The 24,992-nt window shown below is 70.6% G+C and overlaps 3 protein-coding genes across 16 annotated transcripts; 2 read left to right on the top strand and 1 right to left on the bottom strand.

The window, feature by feature from the left end:
- Window positions 1-30: 30 nt before the first annotated feature.
- Window positions 31-4,613, bottom strand: DCST2 (DC-STAMP domain containing 2; the record flags this gene model as incomplete). Its single annotated transcript, XM_084276644.1, has 15 exons — window positions 31-190; window positions 288-515; window positions 602-695; window positions 783-898; window positions 1,183-1,313; window positions 1,413-1,513; window positions 1,609-1,776; window positions 1,887-2,051; window positions 2,138-2,295; window positions 2,662-2,875; window positions 2,987-3,052; window positions 3,152-3,346; window positions 3,722-3,823; window positions 4,021-4,191; window positions 4,292-4,613. 15 exons carry the CDS (start codon window positions 4,611-4,613, stop codon window positions 31-33), a joined length of 2,391 nt encoding a protein of 796 aa, XP_084132770.1.
- Window positions 4,614-5,347: 734 nt separating this feature from the next.
- DCST1 (DC-STAMP domain containing 1) lies at window positions 5,348-9,541 on the top strand (the record flags this gene model as incomplete). Its single annotated transcript, XM_084276643.1, has 15 exons — window positions 5,348-5,450; window positions 5,545-5,670; window positions 5,745-5,819; window positions 5,907-6,035; window positions 6,255-6,394; window positions 6,498-6,663; window positions 6,839-6,982; window positions 7,153-7,274; window positions 7,373-7,530; window positions 7,730-7,829; window positions 7,936-8,014; window positions 8,334-8,450; window positions 8,840-8,982; window positions 9,081-9,194; window positions 9,296-9,541. The coding sequence occupies 15 exons, from the start codon at window positions 5,348-5,350 to the stop codon at window positions 9,539-9,541; spliced, it is 1,962 nt and encodes a 653-aa protein (XP_084132769.1).
- A 984-nt stretch (window positions 9,542-10,525) lies between these two features.
- On the top strand, window positions 10,526-24,730 carry ADAM15 (ADAM metallopeptidase domain 15). Of its 14 annotated transcripts, XM_084276897.1 has the most exons (29): window positions 10,526-10,749; window positions 11,906-12,009; window positions 12,685-12,761; window positions 13,100-13,178; window positions 13,280-13,356; window positions 13,431-13,614; window positions 13,692-13,754; window positions 13,841-13,909; window positions 14,015-14,184; window positions 14,281-14,365; window positions 14,444-14,592; window positions 14,682-14,859; window positions 15,216-15,308; window positions 15,398-15,593; window positions 15,797-15,905; window positions 15,976-16,138; window positions 16,313-16,390; window positions 16,467-16,578; window positions 16,681-16,822; window positions 17,790-17,843; window positions 18,103-18,211; window positions 18,553-18,621; window positions 18,847-18,918; window positions 19,061-19,182; window positions 22,932-23,224; window positions 23,595-23,663; window positions 23,860-23,919; window positions 24,004-24,263; window positions 24,362-24,730. In XM_084276897.1, exons 1-28 carry the CDS (start codon window positions 10,641-10,643, stop codon window positions 24,090-24,092), a joined length of 3,174 nt encoding a protein of 1,057 aa, XP_084133023.1. In that variant the 5' UTR covers window positions 10,526-10,640; the 3' UTR covers window positions 24,093-24,263; window positions 24,362-24,730. The 14 variants fall into 14 exon arrangements, with proteins under 14 accessions (XP_084133023.1, XP_084133029.1, XP_084133018.1 ...); XM_084276903.1 differs by lacking the exons at window positions 22,932-23,224; window positions 23,595-23,663; window positions 23,860-23,919; window positions 24,004-24,263; window positions 24,362-24,730 and adding an exon at window positions 19,552-19,685 and having other exon boundaries at window positions 17,790-17,839; XM_084276892.1 differs by lacking the exons at window positions 22,932-23,224; window positions 23,595-23,663; window positions 23,860-23,919; window positions 24,004-24,263; window positions 24,362-24,730 and adding an exon at window positions 19,552-19,685 and having other exon boundaries at window positions 17,790-17,839; window positions 18,510-18,621.
- The last annotated feature ends 262 nt before the right edge of the window (window positions 24,731-24,992 follow it).

The raw sequence follows: 24,992 nt of genomic DNA, 5'->3' as shown, positions 1-24,992 counted from the left end.
CACCAACCCCTCAAGACCCAGGCACTTTATTCACCAACCCCTCCTGGCCCCCCCGGCAGCTCCCGGCTTCCCCCACACCGGAGGGGCTCCGGCCGGCACCCACGTCCCACGCTTGGGGGGTCCAAGCGCCGTCACCTCCTCCAGCTCACTGTTGCTGCTCTCGGGGTGCTCCTGGTAGCTGAAGTCCAGGCTGGGGGGGGCAGGGGGTGTTGGGGGGAAAGGTTGGTGTCAGGGATGGATACCCCAAAAAACCAGGGTGCTGGGACATCACCATCACCACCCCTCACCTGGAGAGCGAGCTGTCCTCATCCGCGCCCCAGTCGCTCTCCCCGCTCCCCTCCTCCTTCAGCCGGGCACGTAAGGGGGCTGCCAGCTCGGGGGGCAACCTCCGGCCGCCCCCCCGGCCCCCCGCCACCTCCCGGATGCGCTGGCGCAGCAGCCGCCCTCGCTCCTGGCCCCGCAGCGCCCGCGCGGCGCCCAGCCACAGCCCCACCGTCTCCTCGTCGCTGGAGTCCCTGTGGGGATGGGGTAGGGGGGTTTTGGGGGGGATGTAGGGGTGCTGCAGCCCCCCCCACACTTCCCATCCACACCTCCCACTCACATCTCCCTGTCGCCGGCGTCAGGGTAGCTCAGGGGTCCCATGCAGATGGTGCAGGTGTCATCCAGGGTTCGGTGGCACTCGGCGCAGTACAGCCCTGGCACCAACCGGGCGGTGAGGGGGAGGCGGTGGGGGGGTGGGGTTGGGGGGGTTTGGGGTGTATTTGGGGTGGGGGGGCTCCTACCTTTGCAGTTGGGCGTGATGCAGGCGATGAAGCCCGGCTGCTGGGCTGTGCCACAGGCCAGGCACTGCTTGTGCTGGATGCCCAGGAGCCGGAGCAGCCGGGACAGGAGTGGCAGCCTGCGGGCACGGAGCCGCGTCACCGCGGCGGGGGGCTGCGGCTGGACCCCCCCCCAAACCCTGCCCAAAGCCGGCATTGCCCCTGTGTGACACCCAGGAGCTCGGGGGGTTGGGGTGGCATCTGGACCCATGGATGCCCCATGGATGCCCATGGATGCCCCATGGATGCCCCATGGATGCATGGATGCCCCATGGATGCCCATGGATGCCCATGGATGCCCCATGGATGCCCCATAGATGCCCCCAGCCCCACGGATGCACCCTGCCCCCCCCAGGAAGCTTACTTGGCAGTGAGGTAGAGGAGCAGGTTGCCTTGCCCGGCATCCGCCGCGCGCTGCATGGCGGCCTGGCGAAGGGCGCGCACCAGCCCCGCGCGCCGCGCCAGGATGGTGCTGTGGAGGAAGCACGTGCGCTCCTGGCACGGAGAGGAGTGGGACAGGGTTAGGGCAGGGGGCTGCTGGAGAGGGGGGGGTGAGGGGGGGAAAGGGGTTTTTGGGGGATGATAGGGGCCAACCTGCTCACGGGACGGGTAGTAGGCGGCACACACCGCCCGGCGCAGGCGCGCCATGTGCCCGCCGAAGGCGGCGATGAAGCAGCAGATGCCATAGAGGATTCCTGGGCAGGGGGGGGAAGAGGACGTGTCACACAAGGTGGAGGGGACACCCCCCCACTCTCCCAAACTCCCCCCCCCAGCAGCGTCCCCAAGTCACCCATGGTGATGTAGGTGCCGTAGCTGGGCTCCAGGGGCTGGAGGACGCAGCGCTGCGCCAGCACCGACACGTTGCCCTGCTGCAGCGCGTCGAAGGCCGACACCAGGTCCCGGAAGATGTCGCTGGCGTAGCCCGTCCCGTCCACACTGATGCCCATTGTCACCGGCGCTGGGGTAACCAACACACCCACCTCCAGCAACGGGGAACCCAACGGGCCCCCCCGGACCCTGGGCTGAGCACCCGTGGGTGCCGCGTGGGGGGCGGTGGGTGCTGCTCACCCCTGGCCACGATCTCCCCTCGCAGGAGGTGCCGGATGAGGTCCAGCAGCCAGAAGAGGCTGTAATCGGCCAGGATGATGCTGAAGCCCAGCAGGATGTGGCGCACCATCCCCACCAGCTGGAACAGGTACCGGCGCTGCTCCCGCCGCGTCAGCCACAGCGCGCCTGGGCGGGGGTGGGAGCGTCGTGGAGCTGGGACATCCCGGCTGAGGGTCATTTTTTGGGGGGATGAAAAGGGGTGCTGGGCTGACCTGGGGGCACGTAGCGAGCCCTCTCCCGGGCTGTGAGTGGCAGCGCTGTGGGTTTGCCCTGCTCTGCCCGCCGCAGGTCCAGCGCCACGAAGCGCCGCGTGATGTAGACGTTGTCGAAGGTGTCGTCCCGTAGGTACCGGTACCGGTACCGCAGAGCCCTGAGGGCATCGGAGAGAGGGGGTTGTAACCTGCATCCCCATCCCCACAGGGAGGAGGAGGAGGAGGAGGAAGAGGAGCAGGAGGAGGACAAGGAGGAGGAAGACAAGGAGGAGGACAAGGAGGAAGACAAGGAGGAGGACGACGAGGAGGATGAGGAGGAGAAAGGAGGAGGATGAGGAGGAGGAGGAGAAAGAGGAGGAGGAGGACAAGAAGGAGGACGAGAAAGACAAGGAGGAGGAGGAGGAGGAGGAGGAGGAGGAGGAGGAGGAGGAGGAGGAGGAGGAGGAGGAGGAGGAGGAGGAGGAGGAGGAGGAGGAGGGGGAAGGAGGGGGGATTCCGGAGCGGGGCCCCCCCAGCCGCCTCACTGGCTGTACACGTAGAGGATGATGAAGAAGGAGACGTGTGTGAAGAGCTCCAGGGCGCGGTGCACGGGCTGCACGTGGGCCAGCACCCCCTCCATGATGTCCAGGGCCACCTCGCCCAGGCTCCTGCTGGCGTTCAGCCCCACCTGGAACTGGTGCACGGCCGTGATGTTGAACTCGAACTCCCGCCGCACGCGCTCCAGGGCAGCCCTGATGGCTGGGGGTGGGTTGGGGGGTCAGGCTGACACCAAGGGGGAGGATAGAGGAGGATAAACCCCCCCCCACCCCACACCTTGTCACCCTCTGGAGCTCCAGGAGTGGTACTCACGGGGGACAACCTTCCTCCTGAGGACCGACTGGATGTACTGCGGGATGATGCAGAAGACCAGGGCAACTGTGGAGAGGGGAGGAGGTGTGGGGGGGTCCCTGCTAGTGGGACCCCCCCTACCACCACCCCCACCACCTTGCCACAGTGGGGCAGGGACCCACATACTGTTGGCCAGACCGCAGAGAACCTTGAAGGGGACGATGACGTAGCAGAGGTAGAAGAAGAGGGGGATGGCGCGCTCGCAGTTGTCCTTGGCCTCCTGGAAGAGGCTCAGGCAGCGCTGGTAGGGTGTCCCCAGCTCCTGGTTGCAAACCTGGCCCATGCTGGCCAACCACAGCCACACGTTGCGCAGGCACCGGGCTGCGGGCGGGCAGGAGGCGGTTGGGGGGGGTGGGGATGGGGGTGCTGGGGGTCAGGGATGGGGGTGATGGGCACAGGGATGGACCAAAAGCAGGATGGGGGGTGTGGGGTGTCAGGGATGGAGGCGACGGGGCCAGGGATGGAGGTGATGAGGGTCAGGGATGGAGTGAGAGCAGGGTGTAGGGGTGTTGGAGGTCGGGGATGGGGGTGCTGGGGGTCAGGGATGGAGGTGATGGGGCCAGGGATGGGGTCAGAGCAGGGTGCAGGGGTGTTGGGGTTGGGGATGGGGGTGATGGGGGTCAGGGATGGAGGCGATGGGGAGAGCAGGGTGCTGGGGTGCTGGCAGCAGGGAGCCCCTCGGTGACCCCCCCTCACCGACGTGGCTGACAGAGTCCATGATGGAGCGGAAGAACTTCCTGACGTGATCAGCCACCACCTTGGCTTTCTGGGCGATCTCCTTGATCTTCGTCAGCACGTCTGGGGGAGGAAGGTCCCTGACCCAACCCCCAGGGGCGAAGGAGGACCAACCCCAGGGGGGGTACCCAGCAATGCCAGGGCATCCCCAGGAGGGGACACCCCACCCCTCCCACCCCCTTCATCCCAAAGGAAGGGACACCACTTGCCTCCCACGCCCCCACATCCCCTCCCCACGCCCCCCTGGCCCCCAGGCTCACTGAGCAGAGGCTCCTGGGCCCGGTGCAGCCTCTCTGCTGTCTGGTTGAGCGCCAGCTCGGCGCCGCACGCCAGCGACTCAGAGACCCTGGAGAAGTTGTTGAGGATGTTGGTGCAGGGGCCCTGCACGGCCATGCCCAGGGCCAGCATCAGCAGCAGCATCTTCCCTTCTCCTGGGGTGGGACACAAAGTAAGGGGGGTGCAGGGGGAAGGTCCTGAGACCTGCTCCATCACCTCCCCACCTCCCACACCCCCCAGCTCCCAGCTCCTTACTGGTGAAGATGTGGGGCAGCGACAGCAGCACGGTGATCCGGGCGCGGGTGGAGAAAGCCATGCCCAGCCCCAGCCCTGCCCCCAGGCTGATGGTGGTGACCAGGCAGTACCAGATGTTGTGGCCCTGGGCCAGCAGCACCGTGGCCCCGTACAGACTGGCCAGCGTCATGCCCAGCACGAAGCTGCCGGCGCTGCGAGCCAGCCCCCTCGCCGTGCCCTCCTCCTCCTCCTCCTCCTTCTCCAGCAGGGTCCTTTGCTGGCTGCTCTTCCCACGGCCCTTCAACCCTCGCCGGGGTCTGCCCAGCCGTGGGACCAGCCCCATGCTGAGCTCAGCCCTCTCAGGCTCCCTGTGCAGGGGTCTGATGGCTGGAAGGGGCCCCTCACAATGGGCCGGGCTCCTGGGGAGTGTTTGTTGTCGTTACCCCTGGGAGCGCCGGGACCCAGGGACAGTCAGTACCTGGGGTGCATCAGTACCCAGGGACAGTCAGTACCTGAGGAGCATCAGTACCTGCTGAGCATTGGGACCCAGGCAGCATTGGGACCCAGGGAGCATCCCGCTGTTATCAGCACCAGGGGACCATCCTGCTCTTGGTTCCCAGGGAGCATCTTTCCTTATCAGTGGTAGGAGAGCGGTGGTTCCAGCATCCCCTTGTTGGTTGCCAGGGAGCATCCTGCTGTGCTGGGTACCCAGGGAGTGTTGGTACCCAGGCAGTGCTGGTACCTGGGGAGCAGCAGTACCAGGGGAGCAGCAGTACCAGGGGAGCACCTCACCATTGTCAGTTCCAGGGGTGCATCCCCCCTGTTACTGGTACTCAGGGAGCAGCAGTTCCAGGTCAGCATCCTGCTGTAGTTGTTACCCAGGGAGCATCAGTACCCAGGGAGCACCAGTACCCAGGGAGCATCCTGTTGTCAGTTCCAGGAGTGCACCCCCCATCCTGTTATTGGTCCCCAGGGAGCACCAGCTCCAGGGGAGCATCAGTTCCAGGGAGCCCTGGCTCCAGGGGAGCACCCTGCTGTTGGTTCCTGAGGAGTGTTGGCACCCGAGGAGCACCTACCATGGCCACACCACGACCTGGCTCCATGGACTCAGTGGCGATCCCTGTGCTGGAGAGCTCAGCCAAGCCGGAGGCGCACGGGAAGCAGAAACCCCCCAACTCAAGTGAGAGAGACCCCAACCCCAGTGAGACCCCCTCCCACCCCATCCCCAGCCAGCGCTGCCCCCCAGTCAGACCCGATGCTTCCCTCCCACCCAGCCCTGAAGCGAGTGGGGGTCTGGCTGCTGCCCGCCCCGTGCAGCCGGTTCCTCTGGAGCCGACCGGAGCAGCACCGCAGCACCAAGGTCCTGCTGGGCACCAGCGTTGGGATCCTGCTGGGCCTTGGTGAGCACAGCCCAGCCCCGGGGGTGACACAGGTGGCTGGGGACACCAGGCTTTGGGACACCCTTGTGTTTCAGGGCTCTGCCAGGTCCTCATCATCCCCATGGACATCACGGAGCAGCGCAAGGTGCAGCTCTGCTACGGGCTGGCGGGTGAGGAGGATGCGGGGCTGGGCTGGGGGGGGGGGGATGTTGGGGGTCGTCTGTGGGACTGAGGGGACGGCCCTCTGCTCGCTGCAGGGGTGACAGCCTTGGGCTGGGCCACCTCCCCCCACTTCCGCTGCGCCAGCCTGCTCACGGCCCCCAAATTCCTGGGCAAGGAGGGGCGGCTCTACGTCCTCTCGTTCGTCTTCGCTGCCATCTACAACGGTGGGGACCTTGTGTGTGTGTCTGTGTGTGTCCCCCAAACCCTCTGCGGGGGTCCTGGGGCGGGTGGGGGTCTGAGTCCCCCCTCACTGCCATCTGCAATGGTAGGAACCTCCTCTGCCCCATGCCCCATGTCTGTGTCCCCCTCCTTCACCCTGCCCTCCATGGGGGGGTCCTGGGGGCTGCTGGGGGTGTGAGCAGGGGGGTGTCCCCGGTGACCAGGGCCCGTGACCAACGTGTGGCACAACCTGGAGGAGGTGACGCGCTCGCTGGGCTGCGTGGTGGAGCTGCAGGTCAACCAGAGCCGCCAGCTCTGGCAGGTGTCCACGGCGCCCATGCGCAGGATGATGGAGGACATGGTGGTGAGTCGGGTCGGGGGGACACAGGCAGCTGGGGGGTGGGCTGTGGGGGCAGGGCTGAGCCTCCACGTGTGTCTGTGTGTCCCCTGGTGCGTCCTGGCGGCAGCGGAGCGGGCAGACCCTGGGCAGTGAGATGCAGAATGTCTCCCAGGCCTTTGTGGGCTTGAACAAGGAGGTGGCCAGTGAGGAGGGGTACGACCTGCACCCCGACCCCCAGACAGCCACCAGCACCCAGCAGCTCTACGAGATGAAGACCAAACTGCGCTGCACTCGTGAGCCGAGCGGGCAGGGGGCTCACACAGCCCCCCACCCACCCACACCCCTCCCCACCCCTCCATCCTCCTCCCCAACCCTATTCTGGCCTCGCAGGGGACCCCAACCCCAGCGGGGCTGGGGGCAGGTGGGCAGCTGAGGGGTTCCTGCCCCCCCCTCTGTCTCCCCCCCCAGACCTGGTGCAGCTGGGGGTGCAGCGCTGCAGGGAGTACTTCAACCAGAGGTACGTCTCCTGCATGGATGCCATCTCCGTGCCCCTCATCGCCCACTTCCTCTGCCTGCCCATGACCTTCACCTTCCTCTGCAGCATAGGCAACGGTGGGTGATGTGGGACCACCCCCTGTCCCTCTTCCCCCCCCCCCATCCTCCCAAAGTGGGGAGGCTCCAGCTCCATCCTCTGTGGAGGATGATCCCCCCCTTGCTGCATGGGGAAGGATTTTGGGGGGGAGGGTCTCAGCTCCCCCAGCATCCCCTCTCCATCTCCACAGTGATGCAAGCCTGGTGCTGGGAGAAGGTGCCCGTGGAGGGGAACTTTGGGCAGATGTACGACAGTGTGAACGGCTCCGTGGGCAACTTCAGCCAGGAATTCACCGCCAGCATCGTCGTACGGGTGGGTGCCCGTCCCCCTTCCCCTTCCCCCCCCTCTGGGAGCTGAGGAGAGGGGTCAGATCCCACCCTGGCCTCACAGCTCCCCCCCCCTCGCTGCAGGAGGAGCACCAGGAGATGCTGGTGGGTGTCAACCTGTCGGCGCAGGAGGTGATGCAGGAGGTGACCTCACACCTGGAGCAGCACGGGGAGCGCCTGGGCCTGGCCACCTCCTTCTTCCGCCCCCTGCTCTCCTGCACCTTCGTCCTCGTCTTCATCTCGTGAGCCCTGGGGTGGGGAGGGGGCTTGGGGGGGGGGACGACTGTGGGGGGGACGGACACCCCTGTGACAGCCGCAGGGGATGGAGGGGTTGGGGGTTCTTTGGCAGCAGGTCTAATGGGGGGGGGATGGAGATAAGGCAGGGATGCTAGGGGGGTGCAGGTGGTCTCTTGGCCCCCCCTGGACCCCCCCTCTCTCCAGGGCGTTCTCCTACACCCGGCAGTACTGCCAGGACATCTGCTTTGACAACCTCTACATCACCACCTACTTCCGCCAGATCGACGCCCGCCGCAGAAAGCAGGTGGGGGGGGAGGGGGAAAGGGGGAGTGGGTGACCCCCAACAACCACCCACCCACCCCCAGTGGTGGAGGGGGGTCCCTGGAGCTGCCCTGCTCCCTGTCACCCAGCACAAGCGGACGCTGCTGCCCCTGCGCCGGGCAGAGGCCCCGACTGTCATCTTCCCCTGGCGCCTGGCTGTGCAGCCCCGTGAGAGGGAGACCATGGTGAGGGGCTGGTGGAGGGGCTGGGGGGGGGGTGACTGGGGCTACGGGACAGGCTGTGGATGATCCACCCCCCACCCCATCACTGCTCCCCACAGGTGATGGAGCTGTTGGAGTGCATCCCGCCCCTGCTCCTCCTCCTCCTCGCCTTGGGTCTGGACCACATGCTCTTCACCATGCTGAGCATCATCCAGCACCACTCCTTCGTGCAGTACTCCTTCCACTGTGAGCCCCCAGCCCCATCTCCCCGTGTGTGCGTCCCCACCCCCACCCCTGCATCCCACCTCACGTCCCCCAACCCCCAGCCAACCATCACCTGGCCGTGCGGGTGACGGGCGCGTCGCTCATGGCCCGGCTGCTGCGCAGCACCATCGGCGCCCTCAACACCTCCTCCGACACCCAGCTGGAGACCTCCAACGTGGGTGAGGCACCTCAGGGGGTGGGCACCCTGCATTGCAGGGGTTCATGAGCTGGGGATGGGCTGGGGGGGGGGCTGGTATGGCTGGGTGATGAGCTGGGGATGGGGATGGGGGGACCCCATCGTGGCTGGGTGATGAGCTGGGGATGGGGTTGGGGGGGGGCTGGTATGGCTGGGTGATGAGCTGGGGATGGGATTAGGGGGGGTCCCTGGCATCACTGGGGTTCATGAGCCACGGATGGGGCTGGGGGGGACCCTGGCATGGCCAAGCAATGAGTAGGGGGTGGGGTTGGGGGGAGCCCCAGTCTGGTTGGGTGATGAGCTGGTGGTGGGGCTGGGGGTGGGGGGGGGCTTTCCCCAATAAGGAGGGTCTCATGGCCCCCGTGCCCCCAGCCTGCCTCCCGCGGCCGCGGGCCATGACCCGCCGGCAGTACGCGGGCAGCGGGGTGCCGCTGGCGGTGCTGGCGCTGCTCTGCATCGCCCAGGCCTACACCTTCCGCCTGCGCCGCGCCATCGCCGCCTTCTACTTCCCCAAGGTGAGCCCCCCACCCCCTGGGCTGGGTCAGTTACACCCCCTACACCCCCTCCCCAGTGTGTGTCCCCCCACCCACCCCGAGGGTCTGTGCCCCCTCAGAGGGAGAAGAGCCGGGTGCTCTACCTCTACAACAAGCTGCTGCAGCAGCGCCAGAGCTTCGTGCGCCGCCAGCGGAAGCGCATCGCCCGCCGGGCGCAGCGGCACCCTGGATTGGTGAGGGGGGGTCCCGGCACCACCTGGTGGGATAAGGAAGGCTTTGCTGCCCCCCCATCCCACGGGGTGGGTGTGTAACCCCGTCCTGGTTGCCATGGCAGGGGAAGATGCTGCTGCAGTGGTGCTGCTGGCGCTGGCCGTGGCTGCGGCGCTGGGTGCGCCGGAGCTGCACGGTGTGCGGGGTGCCTGAGACCCCCCGGGATTGGGCCTGTCCGGATGCTGCTTGTGGTGCCCAGTACTGCAGGCCCTGCTGGAGGGAGGTGGGCAGGGTGTGCCTTGCCTGTGCCGCCCCGGAAAGCGGCCTCTCCCAGGGCAGCAGCGAGGATGAGGAGGGGTACGTGGCCTGAGGAGCACGGCAATAAAGGCTGGGACCCCCCAACCCATCCCCATCCCCATCCCATCCCATCCCATCCCATCCCATCCCATCCCATCCCCATCCCCATCTCCACCCCATCCCCATCCCCACCCCATCCCCATCCCATCCCCATCCCATCCCATCCCATCCCATCCCATCCCATCCCATCCCATCCCATCCCCATCCCATCCCCATCCCCATCCCCATCCCCATCCCCATCCCCATCCCATCCCCATCCCATCCCATCCCAAATCCCATCCCCATCCCCACCCCATCCCCATCCCATCCCCATCCCATCCCATCCCAAATCCCATCCCCATCCCCACCCCATCCCCATCCCATCCCATCCCCATCCCATCCCCATCCCATCCCCATCCCATCCCATCCCCATCCCATCCCCATCCCATCCCATCCCCATCCCCATCCCCATCCCATCCCATCCCCATCCCATCCCATCCCATCCCATCCCCATCCCATCCCATCCCATCCCATCCCCATCCCATCCCCATCCCCATCCCATCCCCATCCCATCCCATCCCCATCCTGTCCCATGCCTGGCGTGAAATCGGGTCTGGGGGTGTATCTGTGGGAAAGGAGGGTTGTGGGGGGAGTGGTGGGAGGGGGTGGAAAGGTGATGAAGATGGGGGGGTCTTTGGTGTACAAAGTGACGCAGGTGGGGGTCTCTGCTGTGTGGGTGGGGGAAGATGGGGGTCTCCAGCCTACGGGGTGACTCAGACAGGGGTCTCCCCGTCACGGGTCGCAGCGGCAGCAGCAGCAGCGGCGGCGCCCGGGGTCCCGGTGCCGCCCCCGGGGCTGGCGCAGCCGGTTCCCGTCGCGGAGCCGCCGCTGCGCGGAGCCCCGGAGCCGCCTCCGAGACGCGACGGCGGCCGGGACACCCCGTCCCACCCCCCCATCCGCACCCCCGCCCCGGGGCTGGGCGGGACCGGGCGGCGGGCAGGAAGTCCCTCCCCCGGGCCGGGCCGCCGGTGCCGGTGCCATGCGCGGCGGGAGCGGCCCCGCCGGGTCAGCTCGGGAGCCGCCAGCCCGGGGCCGCCGCGCCCCGCTCGGGCTGCGGGCGGGAGGGGGGGGCGATGGGGGCTTGGGCGCCGCCGCCGCTGCTCCTCCTCCTCCTCCTCCTCCTCCTCGCCGCGGGGCTGCCCCCTCCCACCGCCGGTACCGGGGGGAACGGGAGCGGCGAAGGTGAGCGGGACCGGGGGGCGGTGGGGAGGGGGATATCCCGGGGGGTGGTGGGGAGGGGGACATCCCGGGGGGGCGGGGGGCGGGGAGGGGGATATCCCAGGGGGGGGGGATGGTCCGTGTGCCCCCGGCCCGCGGGATCCGCCGCTGGGGACCGGGAGGCTCGTCGGGGGTCGGGGCCGGGCGGGGGGTGTCGCGGCCCCGTGGGATGCTCCAAGTCCTCCCGGTTCCGCGGAACCGACGGTGCCCCCGGGGAACCGGCGCTCCCCGGGCTGGGGAGAGGGGTTGGTGAGGAGACACCCCCACCCCCCTCACCCCCCCCCCTCCTGCCCGCTCCGGGCCCCGGGAGAGCCGGGAGGAAGGGTGGGTGGGTGGGTGGGTGGGCTGCGGGACGGGGGGGGCACTGAGTCAGCCGGGCCGGGCTCCCAGCCCAGCCGCGGTCCCCGAGCTGGTTGTACTGGGCGGGCTGGGCGGGGGCTGACGCAAGGCCCGGGGGGGACCCCGGGGGGCCCATCCCGCGGCGGGGGCGTGTGTTTGCCGCGCGTCCCCACCGCGGGGGTCACCTCCAGCCCCCCCACGCCCCCTGCCCCGGGCTGTGGCTGCGCCCAGGGACACCCCGGGTGCTGCTGGGCTGAGCACCCCACTCCCTGCCCTCCCCACCCCCCCAGAGCCCCCTGCCCTCCCCACCCCCCCAGAGCCCCCTGCCCTGGCCCCTGAGGACGGGGGTGGGGTGATGGTCTGTGCTGGGATGGGCGACCGGGCTGGGATGGGTGACTTGGAGGGGGGTTGGGGCGGGGTGGGTGCTGGAGCCCGGACAGGGTGGGTGCTGGAGCTGGGAGTTGGTGGGTGATGGAGCCAGGACAGGGTGGGTGATGGAGCCGGGACGGGGTGGGTGATGACGCCGGGATGGGTGGGTGCTGGAGCCCGGACGGGGTGGGTGCTGGAGCCGGGAGTTGGTGGGTGCTGGAGCCGGGACGGGGTGGGTGCTGGAGCCGGGAGTTGGTGGGTGCTGGAGCCGGGACGGGGTGGGTGCTGGAGCCGGGACGGGGTGGGTGATGGAGCCAGGACGGGGTGGGTGCTGGAGCCGGGAGTTGGTGGGTGCTGGAGCCGGGACGGGGTGGGTGATGGGGCCGTGCTGGTGGCTCTGGGCCTTGTGCAGGTGACAGCTCACACCAGCACAGTTTGGGACTGGGACGCTCCTGGCACGTGACCCCCTGGGTGCTGCAGGACGGACGGACGCTCAGCCTGGCAGAGGCCACCCAGGTGAGACCCCCCCACCCCCCTTCATCCCTTCCCTGGGGTGCTGCACCACGCAGGGGCTTGGGGAGGGGGTGGGGGGGAGCTGCCTGCACCCCCCCACCTCCCACTGCCCCTTTCCCAGCGCAGGGATCCCAGCGTTGGGGTCCCCGGACCCCAAATTCCTGGGTGCCACACGGGCAGCGTGGGGGGGCCCCCAGCAAATCCCCCTTCCCCTTCCCCCCCCCGATGCTGGGAGGGTCCGTGCTGGGTCGGGCACCCACCCCGTGCCCGGGGCTGCTCCCGGCCGGGGCGGAAGGACCCACCCCGCGCCGCGGCCGTTGGGAGCCTCTCCCGTGTTTCCGCCGCGCTGCACCGGGCAGGAAGCGCAGAGGGTGGTGGGAAGGGGGGGCCCCGGCTCCATCCGACCCCCCCATTCCCCAGCACAATGAGCTCGGGAGGGAGGGAGGCTTCCTGCGGGGCGGGAGGGCGGGGGGCTGGGGTGGGCAGGGGAACCCACCGCCTCCTCCCTCCCTCCCGGCACGTGCCAAGGCCGGGCGGGTGCCCCTGGTCCCCTCCCACCAACACCCCGCTGGTGTCAGGGGGTGTCAGGGGGTGTCAGGGGGATGGGAGGGGTACCTGCAGCTTGGCATGGAAAGGTTGGGGGGGGGGGGTCCTGCTGGTAACCGCTGCCTGTGGCAGGGGGGGTTCCCCACCCAGCTGCGGGTCCTGCTGGAGCTGGAGGGGTCAGAGCTGGTGCTGGAGCTGGAGCAGAACTGGTGAGTCGATGGCTGGCTGGGGGAGAGGGGTGGGGTGTCCTGGGGGTCCCATCCCTATGAATGGCATGTGCAGGGTGGGGGTCCCGTGGGCTCCGTCTCCGTTGGCAGTGTGCACAGGGTGGGGGTCTGGGGGACCCTCTCTCCATCCATCCACAGCGCGGATGGGAGGGGGGGTCCCTTCTTCCCCTTCTCCACCTGTGGGATGGAGGTGGGGGGGTCCTGGGGGTCCTTGTCTCCATCCCCCGCAGCAGAGTGGGTACTGGGATCCCCGTTTCCATCCATGGGATGAGCTGGGGGGGTCCCATCCCTGCTGTGGGGGTGACACGTGCCCCTGGCAGGGAGCTGGTGCTGGGCACCGGGACGTTGCTCTTCTACCTGCCCAACGGCACGCGCGTGACGCAGGAGGCCAGTGAGCAGGTACAGCACGGGCACCCCGTGTCCCCCAGCCCCCCACCCTGCGGGACAGCAAGGGGGGGATCCCAGTATGGGCCTCACCCCTGAACCCCCCTCCTCTGCAGGAGCACTGCTGCTACCGGGGCGCAGCGCGGGGTGTCCCCGGCTCCTGGGCCAGTCTCTGCGCCTGTGCCGGACTCAGGTGAGCCGCTGGCCCCAGCGATGCTCCAGCCTGGGACCCACCATCCCCCTGATGCCTCAACTCCCCTTCCCCAGCGGTCACATCCAGCTGTCAGACACCCGGAGCTACGGGCTGGAGCCGGACACCGGGAGCCCCCCGGGGCGGCACGTCGCCTACCGGCTGCGGGAGGCCCGGCTGGCACCCAGAGCCTGCGGGCAGGACCCCCTGGAACCCCCCCAGGCAGAAGCAGAAGAGACGGAACCCCCTTGGCCACGGAGGGTGGGTGACCCAGAGATCTGTCTGCCCCAGAGAGGGTCCCCCCCTCACCCGTGCACCCACACCCTTCCCCTCCGCAGGGCAAGCGGGCGCCGCCGGAGCAGCGGTTCGTGGAGCTGGTGATGGTGGTGGATCACAGCGCGGTGAGTGCCGGGGGCACATCCCCAGTGCAGGGGTCACCCTGCTCCCCCCACCATCACCCTGACCCCCCCCCACCCTGTACTCCCAGTTCCAGAACTATCCCGACCTCCGACGCATCCGCACCCGGACCCTGGAAATCGCCAACCAGGTGGATGTGGTGAGTTGTTGCCGCGACTCCCCCGGCATCATCCTTCCCAGCCCTCTCTGTGAGGATGCTGGGGTGGGTTTGGGGGGTGTGTGTGTCTCTGATTCCCCTCCCCAGTTCTTCCAGCCGCTGGGCGTGCGGGTGGCCCTGCTGGCAGTGGAGGTGTGGAGCGAGGGCGACAGGATCGCGGTGGGCGGCAGCGCCCGGGCTGCGCTGGAGCGGTTCCTGCGCTGGCGCCAGGAGGATTTGCTGCCCCGGCTGCCCCACGATAACGCCCAGCTCCTGACGTGAGTGGGGGGCAGGATGCAGGGGAGGGGTTGTGGGGACACACACACCCTACGGGGTGCACAGGCAGCCCCCCTGCTCTCTCTCTCTCCCCCCAGGGGCGCCCGCTTCAAGGATGTGGCCGTGGGGATGGCGGCTCAAGCGTCCATGTGCTCCCCCGCGCGCTCCGGAGGGGTCAGCATGGTTGGTAACCCCTAGCTCACCCCCCCAGCGCTACACACCCCCTGTGCCCCCCCTCTGAGCCACCCTGTGCCCCCCCAGGACCACTCTGTCAGTGTGCTGGTCGTGGCCTCCACCGTGGCCCATCAGCTGGGGCACAACCTGGGCATGCGGCACGACGGCGCCGGGCGCGTCTGCGACTGCAGCGACCTCCGGCACGACCGCGGCTGCATCATGGCACCACCCACGGGGTGAGGGCAGCAGGCAGGGCTCTGGGGGGGGGATACACACCCCCCTGAGCCCCCTCCCTGCCTGACGAGGTCTGTCTCTGGCGGCACAGGCTGACGCCTGGGTTGAGCTTCAGCAACTGCAGCCGGGGGGACCTGGAGCGCAGCCTGCGGCAGGGCCGCGGCTGGTGCCTCTCCAACGTCCCCGAGCCCCCCAGCCTGGCCGGGACCCCCAACTGTGGGAACCGCTTCCTGGAGCCGGGGGAGGGCTGTGACTGCGGCCTCGGCGTGGTACAGGGGGGCACGGGGTGGGAGGGGGGTCTGGGCGGGCTGGGGTTCCCCATCCCTCCCTCCCTCCATCTCTTGAGGCTTGGGGTGCCCGTGGAGATGTGATGGGGAGGGGGGCTGTGTCCCTGTACTGCTAGGGGCAGTGAGGGGGGAGATGGTGGGGGGGGGATGCTTGGGGGGGATGCTGGGGGGAGACGTGGGGGGGATGCAGGTGGGTGATGCTGGGGGGTGGAGATGCGCGCGGGAGGAGATGCAGGGGGGGATGTTGTGGGGGGATGCTGAAGGGATGCTGGAGGGAGGGGATGCTGGGTTGGGGGGGGAATGCTGGGGGGGGGATGCTGACCACAGCCCCCCCGCAGGAGTGCATGGATCCCTGCTGCAACAGCAGCTCCTGCCAGCTGCTGCCGGGGGCCGAGTGTGCCGCGGGCGATGCCTGCTGCCAGGACTGCCAGGTGCCGGGGGGGGCAGTGGGGGGTCGGGGGGGTGTGGTACCCCCTCAAGAGGCTGACTGTACCCCCCCGCCCCCCCTCTCTCCGTGCAGCTGCGCAGGGCCGGGTTCCCGTGCCGGGCAGCCCAGGGGGAGTGTGACCTGCCCGAGTTCTGTGACGGGGTCTCCCCACGGTGCCCCCCCGACTCCTTCCTGCAGGACGGGCAGCCCTGTGCCGGGGGGGGGGCTCTGTGCTACGGGGGGGCCTGCGCCACCCGCCAGAGCCAGTGCCAGCTGCTGCTGGGGCCGGGTACGGCTGGGGGATGGGGGGGGGTTGGGGTGGGAAATGGAGGGGGGGGTGAGGGCTGGAAATTGGGGGTGCCAAGGGCCAGGAAAGGGGGGTGCTGAGGCCTGGGAAATTGAGGGGGTGAGGGGTAGGAAAAGGGGGGTGCTGGGGGCTGGGAAAGGGGGTGCCGAGGGCTGGAAGGGGTGCTGACACTCGCTGCCCCACAGGCTCCAGCCCCGTCTCCAGCTCCTGCGTGGCCGCCCTGAACGCGCGCGGGGACGAGCGCGGACACTGCGGGCAGCTCCCCAACGGCTCCTACATCGCCTGCGCCCAGGGGTGAGCCCGCAGCCCCCCCTGCCCCCCACCCCGCGCCCCCCCAGCACCCCTGAGCGCTCTGTGCCCGCAGGGACGCTGCCTGCGGGATGCTGCAGTGCCGGCGGCCCCCGGCCGGGGGGGGGGACCCGGGGGGGGACCCGGGAGGGTCCTGCCAGGGGACCCCGGTGCCGGGGGATGAGGATGTGAGTGATGCTGCCCTGGTGCTGCCCGGCACCGCCTGCGGCCCCGGGAAGGTGAGTGGCAGGGCTGGGGGCAGGGGGGTCAGGCAGTGCTTGGCCCCCCTGACCCCAATCCATCCGTCCGTCTGTCTGTCCATCCCTCCTTCCCTCCCTCCCTGCATCCCTCCCTCCTTCATCCCTCCCTCCTTCATCCTTCCTTCCCCCCCCCCCTCCCTCCCTCTCCCCCAGCTGTGCCTCCAGCGCCGGTGCCAGCCCGTCTCCTCCCTGGGTGACCCGCAGTGCCAGAGCAGATGCCACGGGCACGGGGTGAGTGTGCGGGCGGGAGGGGGGGGGGGGTGCCGAGTGTCAGGGACCCCCGAGGCTCCATCTCCCCCCTCCTCAGGTCTGCAACAACCACGGGCACTGCCACTGCCAGCAGGGCTGGGCCCCCCCTCACTGCGAGACCCCCGGGGCGGGGGGCAGCCAGGACAGCGGGCCAGCCAGCCCCGAGCCAGGTGGGGAGAGGGGTGGGAAGGAGCCAGGGGCTCTGTGTGCCTGGAGAGGGGCGGGGGGCGGGGGTGGCAGTGAGGGGGGGTCTGACATGCTGCTCTCCGCAGGAGGGGGGAGCAGCCCCCTGACCGCGCTGCTCCTGAGCGCGCTGCTGGGGCTGGCGCTGGCGCTGGGGCTGTGCTGCGCCCGGCGCGTCCGGCTGCACCAGCGGCTCTGCCAGCTGGGCAAGGGCACGTCCTGCCGCTACAGGTACCCCAGACGGGGGGCTGGGGGGGCTGGGGCCAGCTGGGGTGGGTGTGCTGGGGTGGCACGGGCACTGCTGGGCCATGTGTGGCGTGGGGGCTGCTGCTGTAACCTGCCTGGGGCGTGTACACGCGTGTGGCACGTGGAGCTGGGGCACAGGCATGTGTGTCCTGGGATGTGCATGTGTGTCCTGGCATGTGCATGTGTGTCCTGGCATGTACACGTGTGTTCACGTGCATCCATGTCCTTGCATGCGCATGTGTAATTGTGCCCCTGGGCTGGGCGCTGGGGAGGCTGCAGCTCCAGTGCTGGGTCCAGTCCTGGGCTCCTCAGCATCAGAAGGACATTGAGGTCCTGGAGCGAGTGCAGAGAAGGGCAACCAGGCTGGGGAAGGGGCTGGAGGGCAAATCCTCTGAGGAGCAGCTGAGGGAGCTGGGGGTGTTGAGCCTGGAGAAGAGGAGGCTGAGGGGAGACCTTCTCCCCACCTCCCCTGCCCTGCCAGGAGGGTGCAGAGAGGTGGGTGATGGTCTCTGCAGCCAGGGGACAGGAGATGGGACAAGGGGCAATGGGCTCAAGCTGCCCCAGGGCAGGGGCAGAGCAGATGGGAGGGGAAAGTTCTTCCCTGGCAGAGCTGTGGGGCTGTGGCACAGGCTGCCCAGGGAGGGGCTGAGTCCCCTTCCCTGGGGGTGTTTAACAGAGGGGAGATGAGGTGCTCAGGGGGATGGGTCAGCACAGGGTGGGAGCGGTTGGACTGGAGGATCCTCAGGGGCTTTCCCAGCCTGGTGACCCCGTCTCTGCACGGCCACACGCTCACAGACGTGTTCACACCCCCCATCCCATCCCATCCCACCCCGCCGGGCTGAGCACGCAGCCCCCAGCCCACCCCCAGCTCGCAGCCCCCAGCGCACGTTGTCACCCCGTCCCTCACCCCACCACCCCCCCAGCCCTGAGCCCCCCACTCTTCTCCCCACAGCGCTGAGCCCCGGCTCCGATTCCCGGGCCCGGAAGCCCCGGCCTGCTGGAGTGGGTAACGTCGCTGCCCGGGCCTGGGGCCGTCCTGCTTCGCAAAGGCCTCTGGTGCTGCGCTCTTCCCCTGGCAGTGCCCGGGGTGGGGGTGCGGGGCAGGAGCCCCCCCGGGGCTGTGCGCAGGGGGGTCGCCTCTGCCGGTGCTGAGGGGTTCGTTTCTCTTGGGCTTCTGCTGGTGCTCGGTTGCCAGGTTGGGATTTCCCCTCAGGCTCCTGGAGCAGGGGGCCTGATCCTGCCTCTCCTTCCCCCCCCCACCCCAGAATCTCGCAGCTGGAACCCCAGGGGGGCAGCCAGGTCCCCCCCGAACGCCCCCGGCGACCCCCACAGCGGCATCGGGCCACCGAGCTGCAGGTCATGCGCAGCAGCAAGGTGAGAGCCGGGGGGGGGCAAGGGGATGGGGGCTGCTGGCGAGGGTGATGCCGTCACCATGGTAACACAGCGCGGTTGCCATGGGTTACCGGGGAGCCATCCTTGGCTACCAGCCCCGGGTCACATCGCGTCTCCCCGAGCCAGGAGCAGCCTGGCACAGCCCCGGGGGGTGCTGGCTCCCCCCAGCACCGGCTCTGCCACCCGGCTGAGGGCTGCAGAGCCCAGAGCTTGTGTTTTGGGGGGGGTCTCTGTGCTTTTGGGGGGGGTCTCTGCATGCTGCACGGCTTGCCCCCCGCAGGGCTGCATGGCGGGCATGCCCCCCCCTCTCCCTCTCTCTGCAGCCGGCTGCCCCCGGCTCGGCTCGGCCCGACCCGCCCTCCCGGCCCCTCCCGCCGGACCCTCCTCCCAAGGTAAAGCCCGGGCTGGGGGGCTGGGGGGCTGGGGGGGGCGGTCCTGGCTGCCCCGGCCCAGCCGCTGCTGCATGGCTGGCTCTGCATGCGGGGGGTCCGGGCTGCAGCCCCTGGGGGCACAGCGCCCATCGCTGCACCCCCCACCCCCACTCCTCCTCCTCCTCCTCCTCCTCCCCCCCCTCCGTGCCCGGAGCTGCCTCAGTGTCCCCGCTCTGTCCGCCCCAGGCCCCCCCTTCGGACAGGCCGCCCCCCCCCACACGCCCGCTGCCCGCAGACCCCGCGGCACCCGGCGCTCAGGTAACGGCGGCACCGGCGGCGCCGGCGTGTGGGGCAGGACGGCGTCTGCCCGGGCTGGGCCCCCCCGGGCAAGGGATGGGGGTTAGGGGACCCCCCACCCCCCCCCCCCATTGGAGCTCTGACCCCCCCGCTTTCCACACAGCCCCCAGGGCCCAGCAAGCCGCCCCCGCCCCAGCGCCCGCTGCCTTCAGGGCCCCCTGTGCCTTCGCTGCCCCCCAGCGAGACCCCCCCGGATCCCCCCTATGTCACGGTGATTCCCTCCAGGTGAGGGGGGGGGAGCAGAGGAGGGAGGGGGGTGCAGACACGAGATATGGGGGAGAAGGAGGAGCAGAGGGGTCTCTGCGGGGGAGACAGGAGGGATGGGGGCAGAAGGGGTTGGGGGGGCTATGGGGGGGCAGAAGGGGTTGTGGAGGGGTTGTGGGGGGGCTGTGGGGGGCAGAAGGAGTTGGGGGGGCTATGGGGGGGGCAGAAGGGATGGGGGGGCTGTGGGGGGCAGGCAGGAGCGATGAGGGGCTGTGGGGTCGGCCAGGGAGGCGGGAGGGATGGGGCAGAGAGGGCTGCAGCGAGGGGGGGCGGGGCGGGCGGGGGAGCCCCATGGCCCCCCCTTCTCCCCCCCTTTCTCTCTCTCCCCAGGCCCGCGCCCCCCCCGCCTGAGGCCTGAGCGTGGCTCGGGACCGTCGCAGCGCCGGACTCCGGGGGGTGGGGAGGGAAGGGCCGGGCCGGGGGGTCTGTCCGCCCGCCACACTAATAAAGGGCCGTGAGCTGCCTCCGCGCTGCCTCCGCCGCGCCGGGGGGTAACGGGGGGGGGAGGGAACCACACAGGGCCGGGACTACATCTCCCAGCAGCCCCCGCGGCGCCCACCGGAAGTACCGCCCTGGGCGCAGCTTCCGGTCCGTCCCTGCGCCCCCTGGCGGCGGCCGCGCGCCCGTTCCCGCTCGGAGCCACGTGGGCACGTGCGCGAGGGCGCCGCCCCCCTCGTGCGCGGCGTGCACGCGCACAGCCCCCCCCCCCCCCCCAGGACACCCCCAGCCCCCTCCCCACCCCCACCCCCACCCCCGGGGCGCACGGACCGGCCCCGGGGCCCGGTGCCGCAGCCGGGGGGGTGCCCGGGGCGGGGGGAGCGGCCGGTGCCGGGCGGGCGGGGCCCGAGGGGCGGGTGAGTGCGGGGAGGGGGCGCTGGGCGGGGGGCACGGGGTCGGTACCGAGGATGCTGCTCCCGCGGTGCCGGGCGGTGCGGCCAGGCCAGGACGGACTCGGTACCGGATGGGCTCCCGGTACCGGACGGGCGCCCGGACCGGGAGAACCGGTTTCAGGGCCGGGCGCTGCCGGGTTCAGCTCCCAGGCTGCCGGCCCCGGCCCCGGTGTGTGAGCACAGGTTCCTTTAGGGGCCGTGCAGCCGGTACCGGTGCCCCCCACCGCAGTACCGGAGCCGCCGGCCGGTGCCGCTCCCCAGGGAAGGGTTAAAGTCACTCGGGGAAGTTGCCGGGCGGCGGCGCGGCGCCGATTGGCCCGAAGTTGTCGGGGCGGGTCGGGCTCCGCCATGCCGAGCTCCGCCGGGCCGCCCCCCGCGCCCCGGCCCCGCCGCCCCCCGCCCGCCCGCCGGCGGAGCCATGCGCCCCGCTCCGCTGCTCGGGCTCCTGCTCTGGGCTCCGCTGCTCTGCGCGCCGCCGGGGAGCGGCGTCCGCCACGGCGTCCACTGGAACGGCAGCAACCCCAGGTAGCCCTCCCCGCCCCCTTTGTGAGCCCCCCGGGCCCCGCCGAGGCAGCCCCCCCCCCTTCTCCCCCCTATCCGGGGGGCCCCGCGCTACCGGGAGGGTCGGGAAGGCGGGAGGTTGGGGGGAGGAGGGGGTGGTGCCCCCCCGGGGGGAGCAGCGGGTTACCGGGTGCCCCCCAGGTGAGACCGAGGTGGGTTTGGTACCCCCCCCCCCTCCGGGATTCGGTGTCGCTCGGTGATGCCCGGTGGGTTGGTCCCGGGGCTGGTACCCGACCAACATCACCGAGCGACACCGCATCCCGGGGGGGGGGGTACCGAGCCACCGAGCGCTTCTGGGCGTTACCGAGCCGGTGGGTACCCCCGGGGCGGTACCGAGCCCGTAGCAGCACCGGGCATCCCCCCGTGAGCCCGAGCCCCGGGGCGGGACCGGGCGGCACCGGCAGGTGAAGCACCCGGGGGTTGGGGGGGGCACCCAGACCGGTGGGTGTTTTGGGTGGGGTGGGGGGGGGGTCGAGTCCCCGGTACCAACCTGCACCGGGCCCCGGTACCGCTGGTGTGGGGCCGGTGGCACCGGGCACAGCACCGAGCCTGGGGTCAGGTGGGGCTGCTGCGGGGGGGGGGGTGGTACCGGGCACCGCAGCCCCCCAAACTGCCCCCCCGCCCCGGACTGGGGGGGCTGCCCACGGGCTGTGCCGTGGTGTCCGGGCTGGGGTCCAGCCCCATCCCTCCTCCTGGCCCCTCCTCTTCAGGCACTCCCGAGCTCCGGGCTGTGCGGGACCTGGGGGGTGGGTTTGGGGGTGGGGGGGGTGGGGCTGCACCCCCACACACACAGAAGGGGTCTCATCACCCCACCAAACCCGGCTGGGGTGGGCAGGTGCTCCCCGGGCAGCGACGCTGGGGTGGGGTGACAGGGATGGGAGCTGTGGGAACCCACCACCCCTGGGTGCCCTGGGGATGGGGGGGTGGGTGGTGGGTGGGGGGGGGGGGTGTGGGGGGGCGTTTGGCCCTTCACGGGGTCAGGGCAGCGCCCCAGCCCCCCGGCAGCGCTTGGCCGTGCCCGGGCCCGTCCCGGCCGGCGTGGGGATGCTGTGAGTCAGCAGGGAGCCTGCGCCCCGTCCTGGCCGCTGAGAGCCCCCGGCTTTGGGGGGCGGGGGGGGGCAAGGGGGGGACCCCCAAACCTCCCCAGCGCCGCCAGCCTGGGGAGCGACGCTGCGGCCTCCGCCCAGGCCGCCGGAGCCGGCGCTGGTGTCAGCGCTGCCGGTGCCCGTGCTGGGGGCACGAGGGGGCTGCAGCCAGTGTTGGGGTGTCCCCCCCCCCCAGCCCGTGGGACGGGGTGACCCTGCGGGCCCCGCAGCAGCTGGGTGAGGCGGGGGGGGTGCAGCAGTGCCGAGGACGGGCCCGGCCGGGAGAGGCGGGCGCAGGCCGCAGCCTGGGCAGGGGGCTGGGGGCTGCTGCTCCGTCCCCCCCCCCGCCCCCCCGGGCAGGCAGGGCCCAGGCGTGTGCACACACATGTGCACGGGAGCACACGCGTGTGGGTGCCCGCGGCAGCGGCTGCTCCACCCCGGCCTGGCTGGCTGCTCTGTTTGCACAGGCGGGAGTGAGCTCACGCCATGGCAGCGCCCGGACCGGGGCTGGGCCCCCGCGCCCACCCACCCCCACTACCCGGCTGGGCCCCCCCGCCCACCCACCCACCCCCCACTACCCGGCTGGGCCCCCTCCCCTGCTCACCCCCCCTCACCCGGCTGGGCCCCCCCCCTGCTCACCCACCTCCCCCTACCCGGCTGAGCCCCCTCCCCTGCTCACCACCCCACCCTCAGAGCCCCCGTGACCCCCACCCCAGCCAGCGCAGGGGTGTCACAGGGGGCAGCCCCCAGTCAGGTTGGGGGTGTTGGCCATGAGGTGGGTGCCTGGGGCAGGGGGCTTCGTCCCCTTCCCCCCCCTCCAACCCCCCAGCCAAACCCATTCAGCTCCAGCAGCCACAGCTGGTTGCTGATGATGCAGTGGTTCCAACTCAACCCCCCCATCCACCTGCTCCATGGGACAGGGGCGCAGTGGGGCATCCCACCTCATGGCCCACAGGACCCCCCCCAGCAGGGCATCCCACCCCATGGCCCACAGGACCCCCCCAGCAGGGCATCCCACCCCATGGCCCACAGGACCCCCCCCAGCAGAGCATCCCACCCCATGGCCCACAGGACCCCCCCCAGCAGGACATCCCACCCCATGGCCCACAGGACCCCTCAGCAGGGCATCCCACCCCATGGCCCACAGGACCCCCCGTCTCTCCCCCTCCATCAGGTTCCTACGGGACGACTACACCATCCAGGTGGCCATCAATGACTACCTGGACATCTACTGCCCGCACTACGAGGGGGCCGCGCCCGGCGGGCGGGCAGAGACCTTCACGCTCTTCATGGTGGATCCGGAGGGTTACCGCGGCTGCTACAAGACCCCCGGCGCCTTCAAGCGCTGGGAGTGCAACCGGCCCCGGGCGCCCTTCGGCCCCGTCCGCTTTCTGGAGAAGATCCAGCGCTTCACCCCCTTTTCTCTGGGCTTCGAGTTCCAGCCTGGGGAGACCTATTACTACATCTGTGAGATGGGGAGGGGGGGGGCGGGCAAAGGGGGTGGTCCTGGGGGATGGGGGTACCTGGGGATGGGTCTCAGCGGGGTTGGGTTGTGTCCTGAAAAAGGAGGGGGAGGGGTCTTTGAGGGAGGAGGTGGGCGGTGGGGGTGTGCACAGGGAGGGGGTGTATGTGGGGAGGGGGGTGTCCGGTTGCACATGGAGGGGGGGTGATGGAGGGGGGTGGGTCGGGGGTCTGCGTGGCCCGGGGTGCGGCCGCTGTTGGCCGGGAGGGGGAGCCCCAGGCCCGGTTCTGGCCCGTGGCGGTGGGGGGGGTCCCGTCTCGGGCTGGAGCTCTGGGGGGGACACACCCCCCCCCGCTGATCTGTCCCCACTCCCAGCTGTCCCCAACCCCGGGAGCGCCGGGCGCTGCCTGAAGCTGCGAGTCTCCGTCTGCTGCAGAGACACCAGTGAGTCCAGTCCGGGGTGGGGTGGGGTGGGTGGGGTGGGGTGGTCTGCACCCCCCAAGAGTCTAGGGGTTCCCCCTTCTCCTGAATCTGGGGCAGCCTGGTCCTTGCTGGGGACCCTGGTTTGCTCTGGAGCATTGGGGGGGGGGGCACAGACCCCCCCATTCCACCCATCCTGACTCGGGTGGGTTTGTTCCAGCGCCGGAGCCGGTGACAGAGGTTCCCAATTCGCAGCCCCACGGGCGTGGGGGGCCAGAGGGTGAGTGTTGGGGTGGGGGTGGGGGGTGAGGGGGGCACTGGGGGGCTGCGAGGTTTGCCCTCACCTCTCCCCCTGCCCTGGCAGAGCCGGTGCCCGCCCGGGACAGGGCGGCCCCGCTGCAGCCCCGCGCCCCGTGCCTGGTGCTCGCGCTCCTCACCCTGCTCCGGATCTGACCCCGGCATCGCCCACGGAGGGGACACAGGTCCTGCTGCCCCACTGCCCCTTCTGGACTCTTCCTCTGCTGCCTTCAACCCCCGAGCCCATGGGGCAGCCCGGACCACCCCTCACCCACCGGACCCCCTCCTCAAGGAGCCGAGCCGGGGCCAGGAGCTGCAGGCTGGAAGGTGAGGGGGGGATGCGGTGGGCTCCCAGGCAGCGGGTGCCCCTGGGGGCTTCGCCCCCCCTTGCCACAGCATCCCCTGATGGGGCTTCCCCCCCCCAGGGATGCAGCTTCCCACCAGCATCGCCGCACGCTGGCCCCGCCGGCCCCCCCCTGCCCCGGCACCGGGCTCCCCACGGCTCAGCGGACGCCTGCTCAGCCCCAGGGCCATCACCTCGTCTCGTGCCTTCCCCCGTGGACCCCCTCGCTCCGGGGGACCGGGGACTTTCCCCCTGCCCCCTCCCTGCAGGCCCTGGCGTGGGGCAGTGCCGCTCCCCCGGACGGAGCCAGGCGTCCGCCCCTTCTGCTGCCTTGTCCTCCGGCGAGGACACACCGATCTGTCTTCTGGGAAGACGCCCTCCATGCCGTCAGCGGCTCCTACGGTTTGGTTTAACCCCTGGTAGTGACTGAGCCGAGCAATACAGTGTTTGCAAGATCACCGTGCCCTCAGGCTGTTGCACCCCTAAACCCAGGCCTCGTGATCCCAACCCCGTGGTCCCCATCCCTGTGTCCCCATCCCTGTGTCCCATCCCTGTGTCCCCATCCCCACCACCCCCATCCCTGCAGTCCCTATCATTCCTGTCCCCACATGCCCATCCCTGCCATCCCCATCCCTGTGGTCCCCATGCTTGCATCCCCATCCCCACGGTCCCCATCCCTGTGGTACCCATCCCCGTGCTCCTCATCCCTGTGG

Source organism: Gallinula chloropus (assembly GCF_964237585.1).
Source record: "Gallinula chloropus genome assembly, chromosome: 29".
NCBI lineage: Eukaryota > Metazoa > Chordata > Aves > Gruiformes > Rallidae > Gallinula > Gallinula chloropus.
This window is presented reverse-complemented; position numbering and strand designations above follow the sequence as displayed.